At 42.2% G+C, this 14,273-nt stretch overlaps 1 protein-coding gene across 1 annotated transcript in view; it reads right to left on the bottom strand.

Moving 5' to 3' along the window:
- SLC6A19 (solute carrier family 6 member 19) overlaps nucleotides 1-13,900 on the bottom strand; it is an 82,683-nt gene extending 68,783 nt beyond the window's left edge. The window contains exon 1 of the mRNA XM_073332433.1: nucleotides 13,610-13,900. Within this exon, the coding sequence (XP_073188534.1) occupies nucleotides 13,610-13,811 (202 nt within the window). The 5' untranslated portion in view covers nucleotides 13,812-13,900. The remainder of the gene's footprint in view (nucleotides 1-13,609) is intronic.
- Between the last annotated feature and the right edge of the window lie 373 nt (nucleotides 13,901-14,273).

The following is a 14,273-nucleotide window of genomic DNA, read 5'->3' as shown; positions in this document are numbered from 1 at the left end:
CCAATGTCAGATACGTCAGAGAGAATAAACAGAATGGGGCAATCATCCAGTCCCTGCTTCTGTCAGTTGCAGGTTTAGGAACATTCAGAGCATGGGTTTGTGTTCCTGACACTCTTAGCTAAGAGCCATTGATGGACCTATCCTCCATCAACTTATCTAATTCTTTTTTGAACCAAGTTATACTTTTGGCCTGGCAATGAGTTCCACAGATTGATTGTGTGTTGGGTGAAGTAGTACTTTCTTTTGTTTTAAACCTGCTGCCTTTTATCAGGTGACCCCTAGTGTTAGGTGAAGGGGTAAATAACACTTCCTTATTCACTTTCTCCACACCATTCATCATTTATAGACCTCTATCTATCACCCCTTAGTTTTATCTTTTCTGATTCACAGTCCCAGTTTTCTTAATCTTGCCTCATATGGAAGCTGTTCCATACCCCTAATCATTTGTACTTTTTCAAATTCTAAAGTATCTTTTTTGAGATGAGGTGACCAGGACTGCACGAGGGTGTGCCACGGATTTATACAGTGGCATTATGATATTTTCTATCTTATTATCTATTATCTAACATTCTGTTAGCTTTTTTGACTGCTGCTGTGTGGTGTTTAGATGCTGCTTGTAATTATTAGAACTGGGAGTACTGGCTGTTGGGAGTCTGAAAGGACAGGAAACAGGAAAGGGGAGGATGTTGAGGAGGCTGAGTGAGAGCTACCAAGGGTTCAGCAGCAGCTTGGTAAAGAGGTTTCCACTTGAAAAATAAAGTCCTGTTGAAGTTTGTTAGTACCTTGCCTGGTTGCTACAACATTTTGGCGACAAGGATGGATCTTCTGCCTCTGAACCTACCTGCACCCTTTCTGCAAAGCCAGGTGAGCCTCCAATTGCTTTTACTACCTGGATCCATATGTTTGAGACTTATCTGCTTGCAATCAGTGCTACAGAGATTTCTGAAGTAAGAAAGCATACTCTGCTAATCCACTGCCTTGGAGCAGAAGGGCAGTGTATAATTTACACTTTTCCCCTTGCAGATGATAAATATGAGACTGCACTCACTGCATTAAAGAACTTTTTTGTGCCAAAAGTGAATTAGTAGCTGATTGCGACAGATTTTGCCAGCATGAGCAGAAAACAGGAGAGACTAAATGCAGTATATTGCTTCCCTGAGGAGTCTGATTGTAACTTGTGACTTTGGGAATATGGCAGATAAGGTGATTAGAGACCAGCTCATTGAGAAAACAACCATGCTTCATGTAAGAGAACGCTTACTTCTAGGACCACAGCTTACACTAGAAAAAGCAATAACCATTGTTACTCAGTTTGAGTCAGCTACAGCTGAAGCCAAAATAATGAGCATGGATACAAGCAGCAGAGTCCAGGCTGTGACTCCTTTGCAGAAAAGTTCACTATTGCTGCAGACAAACGATTACAAGAGGGAAACTAATGGAAAACTACCAAATCAGCAAATTCAAAATACAGTAAAAGCATGCTTTCACTGTGGATCCCCACAACACCTTGCAAGCTACACAGGATGCCCGGCAAAAGTAATTCAGTGCGATCATTGCAAGAAGATTGGTCATTTTGCTAAAGTATATCACAGCAGCCAGTTCAATCAACAGGTGCATGCAGTTACAATACCAGATGCTACTGTGCTGACCGTGGACAAAATCACTACTGCAATTGTCCCCAACGCGGTGCCCGCGGGTGCTATGGTGCCCACCGGGGCATTTATGTGGGCCTGCCTACTGACAAGGGAGCGCTTCCACCGGACAACCTGCTGCCGAGGAGCACGGCCGCCGGACAACCAACTGCCGAAATGCTGCCCAGAAGCGGCAATGCCAAGAAGCATTGCCACCAAAATGCCGTTGCTTCTCAGCGGCATTTCGGCAGCGACCCTTCTCAATGACTCCACTTCTCGGCGGCATTTTGGTGGCTGGTCATCCAGCGCCCACCACACTCTTCTGGGAACATGAATATGCTATTGCAACAGAAAGGCTGGGGACCATTGCACTACTGCACATATTCCAGAACAAATGAAGTAAATGTTTCCACCATACCCTCAGGCAAATCACACTCTATTAAGCTAATGTTGGACACTGTCTCAGCAGTACCTATACTACCTGATTCCATTTATTTGCATTACTTTAAAGACGTGCCTCTTACTGAACCCAAACTTCACTTGGTGTGCTATTTGAAAAACCATATTCCAGTACATGGCTGCCTGCCAGCAATAGTTACTTTTGGTGATTGCTGTGTAACTGAAGAGTTCTACATTGTCCACAAAGGCACTCCTGTCCTTGGCAGAGATTTATTGGCTGCTTTAAATCTCAGGGTAGTTCATGGATGAATTGATCTTCCTCAGTAAAGCACTCTTGTGATACACACACCAGTTTCAGCTGGGACCCAACACCAGGTTGAGGAGAAACTCGACTGTACTTATGGGTTTCTGCATAAAGTTAAAATGTGGAATAATGTGATGCCTGTATGACAGAAGTTACAGCGCTTACCATTTTCAGTCAGGGAAGCTGTTTCAAAGGAACGTAGAAAACTTGTTCAAAAGGACATTATTGAAGAGATCGACTCCTCAGAATGGGTTTCACCTATAGTAGTGATGCAGAAGAAGGGTGAAGGCATTCGCCTTTGTGTGGACTTAAGGACAAATAAAGCTATTGTGATTGACAGCCATCCTCTTCCTCACATAGAAGAAGTACTTGCAGAACTCCATGGAGCAAAGATGTTTTCTACTATTGATTTGCAGAGCGCATATTACCAGGTTATGTTGCATGAAGATAGCAGAGACCTCACAGCATTTATTACACATGAGGGACTATTTTGTTTTAAACGTGGTCCATACAGTCTCGCATCTGCCCCAAGTGCCTTCCAAAAAATGATGTCATTGATTCTGAAGAATCAATATGGAGTTCCATGCTATCTGGATGATATTATCGTGTTTGGAAATACTTCTGAGGAGCATGACAATAACCTGCAGTCTGTACTAAACTGCATCATCAAAGCAGGCCTCAAACTCAATAGGTCCAAATGCAAATTTAGACAAACTGAACTCTCCTTTCTGGGGCTTACAATTTCACAGGCTGGACTAAAACCTGATCCAGATCATATCCTGGCAATTTCAAATGCTCCTTCTCCAACAGATTTGCAAGCCTTACATTCCTTCTTGGGTCTTACCTCCTGGTATGCAAAATTCATTCCCAATTATGCTTCTGTCATTGAACTGTTATGAGAATTACTACAGAGAAGTTCAATCTTAGTGTGGACAATGGATGCACAAGCTAGTTTCAAAACAGTGAAAGACTTGATTGTACATAGTCCAGTACTTGCACTATTCAGTCATGCTTCCCAAAATTGTAACTACTGATGCTTCTGATTATGGACTTGGGGCTGTCCTCACACAACTTCATGAGGACACCACAGAAAGGACTGTTGCATTTGCTTCAAGGACACTAAGTAATGCTGAGAAAAAATATTCTACAGTCAAAAAAGAAGCACTTGCTTGTGTCTGGGCTACTGAAAAATGGAAAACTTACCTGTGGGGCCTCACGTTCAAGTTGCGCAGACCACAGCCCTTTGATGACATTGCTCACCACGAAAGGACTTGGAAGAGTAGGATATTGTATTGCTAGATGGTCTGCAAGACTTTTCTTTTTCAATTATGGACTGGAATATAAGCCTGGAAACCAAAATGTGGTAGCTGATTGCCTTTCTCACCTGCCTTTGCCTTCACCAGATGGTCCACCGGAGGATGAAGATGTAGTAGTTGCGCTTATTAAAGCACTCTTACTGCAGTTACAAAAGAACAATTTTAAGCTGCTTGTTCAGCGTGTCCAATTCAACAAAAACTACCGGAATTTCTGACAAAGAGATGGCCCAGTAACCTTAAAAACATTTACCCAGTTTTGCTGCCTTATTTTAGAGTTTGGGATGAACTTTCTTTGCTTGATGGCTGTGTGCTACTAGGTACACACCAGCTACTTGTGCCAGAATAATTACAGTCAAAACTCATACACCTGGCACACGATACTCATCAAGCAATTGTCAGAACCAAGCAACTATGGGATCTGTATTGGTGGCCAGGGATGGACTCTCAAAATGAAGCACTCATAAAATCCTGTGTCACTTGCCAAATGCATGAAAAGACAGCACTGACATGTACCCCTCATTACAGTCTGCTCCTCTTCCTGAATCTGCATGGGAAAAAGTGTCAATTGACATTGTAGGACCCTTTGATACTGCTCCAAGTGACTGCTGTTATGCCATCACTTTAATAGACTATTTCAGTAAATGGCCTGAGGTAGCGTTTACATTGCAAATCTCTTCTGCTACAGTAATTAAGTTCCTCTCTTCACTTTTTAATAGGGAAGGTAGCCCCAAAAAACTAGTTTCAGATAATGGTAGTCAATTTACTTCCCTAGAGTTTGAAACTTTTCTAGCAGAGAGGAAAATTTTACACAGAAGGTCATCCCTATATTACCCTCAAGCCAATGGGGAAATTGAACAGTTTAAGATAAGTTTGAAAGAGAGTTTGCAAATGGCTAAACTGGACGGGCGATTGTGGATAACCTTCACTACTGACTTCTTGAAAGCAAACCGGGCTACACAACATGCCACAATACAAATATCACCAGCAGAGTTACTGCAGGGAAACATATGAATACTATACTGAACATTGCTGGATTGTTAAAGGCATGACCTAATGTCCCAACCGAGGATGATGTGAGAAAAACAGTTAAACAGAACCAAGCAAAGTATAAGGCTTTCACAGACAAGTGGCTGGGTGCTAAGGAACCAAAGTTTGAGTATAGTTCCTTCGTTAGAATATGAAAACCTGGAATTTTACGCAAAGGGGACCATAAATTCACAGCTCCTCTTAAAATCATAGAGAAGAAGGGACCTTACACCTATAGACCTTCTGATCGGCGGGTATGGAATGCTTCTTATCTTGCACCTGCCTATGCACCAAGAGGAGATTATGCCAACACCCAGTCTTCATTGGATGACTTCACTGTAGTATCAACACAACAAGACATTGCACTGGAACCGGGGGCTTGAGAGACAGCCTGTCAGACCCAAATGACCACCTGTCTGGACTAGAGACTGTGTTATGTAGTATCTACAGTGTTTTCGTATAATATTTCTGCCAACAGTATAGTGTCTTTATTTCATATTTGTTCCTGTGGTTAGAACAACAATGTTCGTTTTAATTGGGAGAGTTTCTTAAGAGAGGAGGGAATGTGGTGTTTAGATGCTGCTTGTAATTATTAGAACTGGGAGCACTGTCTCTTGGAAGTCTGAAAGGACAGGAAACAGGAAGGAGTGGGGAGAAGCTGAGGAGGCTGAGTGAGAGCTACCGAGGGTGTAGCAGCAGTTGGTAAAGAGGTTTCCACTTGAAAAATAAAGTCCTGTTGAAGTTTGTTAGTACCTTGCCTGTTTGCTACAACATGCTGCACATTGAGTGGATGTTTTCAGAGAACTCTGCACGGTGACTTCCTTTCTTGAGTGGTAACAGCTAGCTAACAGATAAACTCACCCCAAGGATCACATACTCTCTCCTCCTTCACCTTGAGAATTGCTTTGCATATTCCCTTGTTTGCCACTCCTGTTTGCTAGCTCCTCTGGTCACTTAGGAACTGGCTTTCTAAATCAGTGTTTTCCCTGAGTTAGCCTCTCTTCCTTGTCAACGGATCCTAAAGTGGTTAAGGATCAAGGGATAGCAGACTAGAGCCTTGTTAGTAAGCTCTCAGCCTTGCCTAGCAGGCTGCTTAGCTCAGCACATAGCCCCCAGAACCTACCACACTATAATCTTCAATCAAACAAGCACATGTTAAGCAAACTAACAAACAGACAAACTCAGATAAGGATCACATCGTCTCTCCTCCACCACCTGGAGAACTCCCTCACAAAACTACTCTGTTTGCTGGTCCTGTTAATGAATTTATCTTCACAACACCCCACTGGGGCAGAATGTTGATATTATCTCCATTTTACAGATAAGAAAAAGAGGCACAGAGATTAAGATCAAAATTGCCATGTGCCCACTAATTTTGGATGACCAAATTGAGACACCTTGAGCAGATTTTTAACAGCATTTATGTAGCTTGATTTCAATGAGAGTTAGGCACATTGGGATTTTCAAAAGTGACTATCTTTATCTTTAGATGCCTAAATACCTTTAAAAAATCTGCACTAAATGAGTTAGGAGTCCTGTGGGAAAAAATATGTGATCATGTAACTGAAGACGAGCTGCACCCCTCTGCTGAATTAAAGCAGCAAAGAATTTCCTAACTCTTGACCTTGTAACCTTAACTTCTTTTAATGCATTGTTTTCTTTTTAATTTAATTTCCTATGATTTTTGAAAAGCCTAATGAAAAAATATATTCCATCACACTGAATCATATTGTCCCCATAGGTTATAAAGAGGTTTGGCACCTTTAGAGCTACAGATTTCTATTACTTGAGCTAATGGAGCAATTGATTGCAATAATAAGCTAAAGGAGTAATTGTGGCACCTTAGAGACTAACCAATTTATTTGAGCATAAGCTTTTGTGAGCTACAGTGAGCTGTAGCTCACGAAAGCTTATGCTCAAATAAATTGGTTAGTCTGTAAGGTGCCACAAGTACTCCTTTTCTTTTTGCGAATACAGACTAACAGGGCTGCTACTCTGAAACCAATAATAAGCTGTTATCCTTTATGTCCCCACACTTCAAGAAGGATGTGGATAAATTGGAGAGAGTCCAGCGAAGGGCAATAAAAATGATTAGGGGACTGGAACACATGACTTATGAAGAGAGGCTGAGGGAACTGGGATTGTTTAGTCTGCAGAAGAGAAGAATGAGGGGGGATTTGATAGCTGCTTTCAACTACCTGAAAGGGGGTTCCAAAGAGGATGGATCTAGACTGTTCTCAATGGTAGCAGATGACAGAACGAGGAGTAATGGTCTCAAGTTGCAGTGGGGGAGGTTTAGATTGGATATTAGGAAAAACTTTTTCACTAAGAGGGTGGTGAAACACTGGAATGCGTTACCTAGGGAGGTGGTAGAATCTCCTTCCTTAGAGGTTTTTAAGGTCAGGCTTGACAAAGCCCTGGCTGGGATGATTTAACTGGGAATTGGTCCTGCTTCGAGCAGGGGGTTGGACTAGATGACCTTCTGGGGTCCCTTCCAACCCTGATATTCTATGATTCTATGTGGATCAGCCACTAGAGGGAGATGAAAGACCCATTTTACCAGTGCGTGTCACAGGTTTTTGCTGACAGCAGAGAAATATTGAAGCTTGGGAATTCTAGGTTTGATTCTAGGTTATGGAGAGGAGTCTGCTCCAATGGACACAGATCCTTCTTTCCCTATTTCTCAGTCCCCTTCTGTCCCTATCTCCTAGCATGTACTTGACACTGTGTATCTGTGTCCCTATCTCTCCACCCTCAAGATCATCTGCCCCATTTCTCCCTTGAAGCCTGTTTCTGCTTCCCTCTTCTCTTTCTTGTCTGGACACCAGTGGAGGAAGCATTGAGACCCTAGGAGAGACAATTTCCATTCTCTCAGTTCTGGTGCCAGGAGGAGCAATTGCAGGCAAATTCCTGCACAGCCTCTGCAGTCATGGGCTGTAACATGCGTTGCTCTGTGGGAATGGATTATGCTTAATCTGATGACAGCTAGGAGCTATGTGGGGATGGAGAATGCTCAGGGGGGCTGGAATCTTTGGAGAATGTTTCCAGGCTCTAAAAAACTTCTTTTGAGCCTGTCAGCATGAGATTTTTTTTAAAAAACTCAGAACGCAGTCAAATTTATGTGAATTTTCCCAGGGACAGCATTCCTGATTTTAAACATATACACACATACAAATGGCATTCAGGGTTGTATTAAATAGTAACTTAATAGGTAAGACAAAAGAGGTAACTGCCCCCCTCTACTCAGCACTGGTGAAGCCTAAACTGGAGTACTAAGAAAGATGTGGACAAATTGGAGAGAATCCAGAGGAGAGCAACAAAAATTATAAAAGATTTAGAAAACCTCCCTGTGAAGAGAAGTTGAAAAAATTGGGCAGTTTTAGTCTAGGGCAGTAGTTCTCAACCAGAGGTCCGGGGTCCCCTGGGGGGTCATGAACAGGTTTCAGGGAGTCCTCCAAGCAGGACCGGCATTAAACTCACTGGAGCACAAGGCAGAAAGTCAAAGCCCCGCTGTGCAAAGCTGAAGCCCGGGACCCTGAGCCCTGCCACTTGGGGCTGAAGCTGAAGCCTGAGCAACTTAGCTTTGCAGGGCCCACTGTGGAATGGGGCTCCAGGCAACTGCCCTGCTTGCTACCCTCTAATGCCGGACCTGACTTTTATATGCAGAAAATCAGTTGTGGTGGCACAGTTGGGCCATGGAGTTTTTATAGCACATTAAGGGGGGCCTCGGAAAGAAAAAGGTTGAGAACCCATGGTCTATGGCATTGGTTTTCAAACTGTGGGCAGGCCTCCCGGGGAAGGGAGTGCAATGACATCAGAAGATTAGTGAGCAGCAAGGAGTCAGCTGCATCCTGTGGGCCCTGCCTGGTGATGATGTTAGGAAGCTGCTGCTATTGCCTAACTGGAAATTTTACACTGGTTTGTGTGTTGGGGGGCAGGGGAGGGCGCTTAAATTCAGATTAGGCAGGCAGCATGCACACTGCACAGGCATCACATTTGGTGGGAGGGATAGGGGTCGCTGTAGCTGTAGCCTCAGGCTGTCAGAAAGCAGCAGTGCAGAGGAGGTGGAGCATCCCATCCAGCTGCAAGTGCTTTTACTCCACTTAGCAACAGGTGGAGGCAGCTGAGCAGCTGGTACCTACTCCTGACAGGTGTGCACATGGAGGAAGTAAGTGAATAAGAGATGCCCCTGTCTCCCACCTCTCACAGGCACCCAGCACCAACCCCATACCTTCCTCAGGTACCCTCTACTCCCTGCATCCTCCCAGACACCCACAAACCACTATCCCCTGCCTCCTGCTCTCCCAGGTATTGCCACTTTAGCTGGCTGGGCTATGTCTCTTCGGTTTCCCATATTGGTGGGGCAGGAGGGGTACACATGGAATATAAATCTTTGCCAGGGGTGGGGAGGCACACAGCAAAAAAAAGTTTCAGAATCTCTGGTTTAGAGAAGAGAAGGCTGAGGGGACCCATGATAAATCTTCAAATACGTACAAAGTTGTTATAAAGAGGCTGGTCATCAGTTGTTCACCAAATGTATAGAACAGCGGTAATTTGCTTAGTTTGCAGCAAAGATTATTTACATTATATTAGGAAAACCTTCCATCTGTAAGGACAGTTAAGCTCCAGAACAGGTTACCTGCAGATGTTGTAATAAACCTCAGACATGTCTCTTTCTGCATGGAAGAGCATTGTAAGTATGAAACTGCTTAGTAGAAAAAAAATCTCTTTCTCAGACAAAAGCATAAAGGATCTAATAGTTGAAAATTGAAGGCTGACAAATTCTAGTTGAATATGGAGTGCACATTTTAACAGAAAGGAATTTGTTTACCAAGGTATGTGCTGGATTCTCAATCATGTGGACTCTTTAAATCAAGAGTGTATGTTTTTCTACAAGATATAAGCTCTAGCTCAACCAGAAATTATTGCATGAATTACTGGGTAAAATTTTATGGCCTAGTTTTTGCTGTGGCTGCTTTTTCGATTTCTTAATTATAGAGTGATCATCATAGTTTCTAGTAACCAAATACATGTCTTAAAACTAGCATAAAATATAATTAAAAATAGGGTCTGCTCTTACTATGCAACTATTTGGCTGATTATATTTAGATTTTTTTCTAATCTTCTTTTTACCTACTCTTCAACTTCTGCTATCCCCATGATAGGCTTCTATAAAACATTAGATTTTGTGCAAGAATCTGAAAACAAAAAAAATCAGAACTCATTCTGCTCTCCTCTGGTCTGTTGTTCCACTGCCCAAGATTCTGCATGTAACATGCTTTGCAGCTGGATCCTGAACTTTCCACCATTGGCACAGATAGTTTCTGTGCTCAGTTCTTGGCCTCTAATCCAGCTGCTTTGTGCTGTTTAGACACCACAGAGCAACCAGAAATCTGTTTTAAAGGGACAGAGAGACAAACTGGATGAGGTAATATCTTTTACTGAACCAATTACTGTTGGTGAGAGAGACAAGCTTTCAAGTGACACACAGCTCTTCTTCAGAGGCAGCTCAGGAATTCCCTTGACAGAGCAGAATACTCAGCTGGCATAAAACTAGCACAGATTGTTCTATGCCACGCACTCTCCCCACCCAAAGCAAGTAAGGAGGGTCAGATCCAAACAGAGGGTGAGGCAGAGCACATAATTCTCCTCCCGATCCTCAGCAGCACAAGAGTCCTAGAGCAGCTGTTAGGCTGGCCTAAATTATGCTGGGCTCATGCTTCCCTCTCCACTCCTCTCAGCAATACTGAACATACACTTGGTTAAATCAAGGATTGAACACTCTGAGTTTTCTGTGAGGTTCATGAAGGAAGAGGTAGTCTTGCAGGTAGCCTGTTTACAGGCTGCTATAGACCTTAAAGAGCAGGGCCCGGACCTTGAATTGGATCCAGTTCTGAATATACTCCAATCTGAGCACAAAGCGCTTTGCACATACACCAAGTGTGCCTGTTCTCATCCTGGTATCATCACATGTCTATTCTGGGCTCTCCACCCTGGTCTTGGCTGTGTGCCTGTGCCAAGCCCTTCTCATGCCTGATCTAGACCCACTCTGTGAGGCCTATTGTCTATCCCAGCAAATAACTAGTTTGGCCTGACTGGGACTCTTGAGCTGGCCTCTCTGGTGCCATTTTCAATGTGGCAAATAGTCCCTCCCATGTCATTCCAGTCTAACACAGTCATACGTGGCTTCATATCCCAGATACAACGCAGCCCATCCAAATTGTCATAGGGTGGGACTTGGATAGATATGTAGACGGCATTGGATGTACATCCATGGGTTGCTGAACTTCCTCAAAATTGCACACACTACTCATACTACCACACTGTGGCCCCAGATGCCAAACAAAAGATGGGTTGAAAGTACTAATGTACATAGGATGGAAAACTCCAGAGAAAAGGATTTGAACTCATAGTCTTAGCATATAACAAGCAGTATTAACACCTCTAATCCACTGTATGGTTCAGAGAGTAGTGCTCACCAAGGAGTTTCTGAGGAAACAATAACTCTCACAGATGTAAACTGTCTGTAAGCAAAGGTGCTAAAGCTATTAGCATGCAATAATTTTTGAAATAGTTCTAGACTGGTTCTTGGTAACATTCAATAGCTAATGTCAGGGGTAGTCCATGCTATAAATGGGTCAGACCCTTAGATTTTCTATAGCTTTGCCTCTAAAATGTTATAACCATCTCATTTTAGGGAAGGCTGTGTCTCAGGAATCCCTTAACCAAACGATCCCACTTTTGCACCACAAACTCTATTCCAGTCCTTGTTGCGGCATACCAAATTGCAAGACAACCTCCATATGCACATGCATTTTAGAATTATTTGAATATTAAAAGCAGCTCCTGATGGAGGCATGGGGGGTGGGGAAGGCATTATCTGAAGAATTCCTGGATCAAAGGACTACAAACTTGAACCATACTGTGACCTGGCCCTTATGAGGCATAACAATTTTCAGAACGTATCAGTATGCATAATATTAGACCACTTTGAAATACTAACACTTTTATCCAGAAATTTTGTTTTTACAGCAAAATTTTTAAAGGAAGCCCATTTACACAGTTCCTGCCTCTCTGGAGCAGAACACAAGAAGAGTGTTAACATACATTTTCAGAAAGCTACTGAGGGCAGGTCTTAATCTTCCAGTACACGGGTGTGGCTCAAGTTCAATGGCCACAGTAGGTCACCTTGAACCAACCAGTAACTCTGATAGCATGCTGTCTGCAAACACTCTGGTTTACTACAGGGTCTCAGTCCAGATGCTCTGGCATAGTGCCAAAGTGTGATATACACTGTAGATCCAATCTTTTCCCTGAAAAACTTTTAAAATATTTTTTTTCTTAAAAGGACTCTGGGTGCCAGCTACTAACTGAAATCAAAGCCAGCTAGGTATTATTGGTGTGGGGAAAATCAGTGCCATAGTCTGAGGCCCAGGTTTGTGCAAAAAATTGATGATTGTAAAAAATTGATGTTAGTGATAGTGATACTGCATTCAGGCCTGTATATTTGTCTGAGATGGAATTTGAGGTTTTGTTTACCCATTTTACTTTTGATATTCTTATATCCTTTCTGACGTGTGAACAAAGAATAAAGACAGGGTGTGTTGCTTCTGCCTAGCCAAATGCAGTTTTTAGTATAATGAGAAAAAATGAGGATTAGAGTCAAAGTGTTGCTGGATATGGTGGGAGTTTGATATATGAATGTACAACTCCTTTTCCAAGATAAGGTCAAGCAACCAGTTGGGAGGGGCAAGGGGGATGGGAGGGAAAAACATTAAAAAACAAGAAAAAGCTGGCCTTGGCCAGGACACAAACTCACTCCCTACTCCTCCAATGGGGTACAAAAGAGGTGGTACCAAAGCTCCCAGACTCACGACCACCCAAAACAGAATATGATTATAAATTTTAAGGGGTGGTGCCAAGGATGTGCACTGCAGGTATAATTGAGCCTGCTAAGAAAGAGGAGGGGAAACGGGAGAAAGCTCTGCAGGTGTACAGAGCTGTGGATTATGCTTGCTTGGTAACCCCAATAAACATCATATTGCCTGCACTTTGGTCTCTGGTCTTCTGCTTTCTGTCTGCATAACAAGAACCAAGGGAGGGCAAGTGGGAGCCCTAACAATTGAAATAATATTTTCTGGGGGCGGTATCTCAGGAATCTCTTGTTCAAATGACCTCACATTTGGACCACTATCCTGAAACCAAGGAGATATAGTAAATTACAAGGCAATCTGAGTATGCATGTGGATTTTGGAGCACTTAGAAAACTTGGCTGTTAAACAGTAAACTATTCTCAACTTTAACTCTAGAGGTGCTACACCCCACTATCATAATTTGTATTTATTCTGACATCATAGATATACCATGTATCAGTCCAAAGCTAATCAAAACCTCTAAGCTGTAAACCCCTGGAAATGTGTTATATACCTTCAACAGTAGTTTTCCCTCAGCCACTCTCAGAATCATGCCCTTGAAGTGCAGTTTGTTAGATCAGTTTCTGTGTTCAAAAATACATACTACATATGAAAATATATTTAATATATTTAAAAATTAATGTGAAATTAAACTATATTTATAGCATTTAGTAACAATGAAATCTGTCTGTCCCCTTACTAGATAACTTATCTTAAGACACTGCCTCAAAATATCTGAGTACATAATGGCATCACTTTTATTTGAAAACCACCTCCATCAAGCAAGTGATTTTTATCAGACTATTGAGTGTTTGCTTAATACAGGTTACTGTGTATATGTTACTGCAATATATGTGTTAAGTAAGAAATTGCATTTATATTATTTCTAATATACCATGCATTTTAATATGAAAAACAGAACATTTTTGTACTGTTACCTATAAGCAATATATCTGATCAAGATATATACCAAAATATATACCAAAATAGATATACTTAGAAAGCTAATTAAAAACTTACCTCCTCCATGGCTCTGGCAGAGATAAGGAAATCGCCATACATTTCCTAATCCCACACAAAACCCTATACAGGTTAGCATGTACTGAGCCTTGTTATCCCATTTTGGTCTCGTATCAGCCTCTTCTTTCTCAGTGGTTTCAAGTTCTGTGTGGGAAGGTATCCTATTGTCCAGGCCTGGGTTGGGCAGCTGAAGCTTCACCATTCTGGCTGAAATTACTGCCCTAGAAAAGATTTAAGGGAACAAGTAGCTGGTTATAGGTCTGAATAAAATGGGAGCATTTAATGCTGGCTTCAGCTATATATAGTGAACCTTTGGCACTAAACTTGAAAGTTCAGACGAGTGACAAAGAGAAGCGTCAGCAAATCATTTCATTAACCAAGTCAGCTCTGATACTTATTAATGCCTTATCTGCCAAGGCTCCATTGAACACTTTGTTCTGTTAGTACAAAACATCATTACCAGTTACTGCCATTCAAGGGGTAATCTGCCCTAAAAATTCTAATCACCTAACAGATTGTGAAATACTCCTTGCCACTCCTCCTATGCAAAGTCAGTTGTAATACACATTTAGCACTATCAGCTATAGAGTAAAACTATTCCAGTAAATTCAGAACTAATAAGTGGGTTCCAGACTTCTTCCAGAAAAATAAATTTTATGAAAGT

This window comes from Lepidochelys kempii, chromosome 2 (assembly GCF_965140285.1).
Source record: "Lepidochelys kempii isolate rLepKem1 chromosome 2, rLepKem1.hap1, whole genome shotgun sequence".
Classification (NCBI taxonomy): Eukaryota; Metazoa; Chordata; order Testudines; family Cheloniidae; genus Lepidochelys; species Lepidochelys kempii.
The sequence above is the reverse complement of the archived record's forward strand: the minus strand, read 5'-3'. Positions and strand labels throughout refer to the sequence as shown.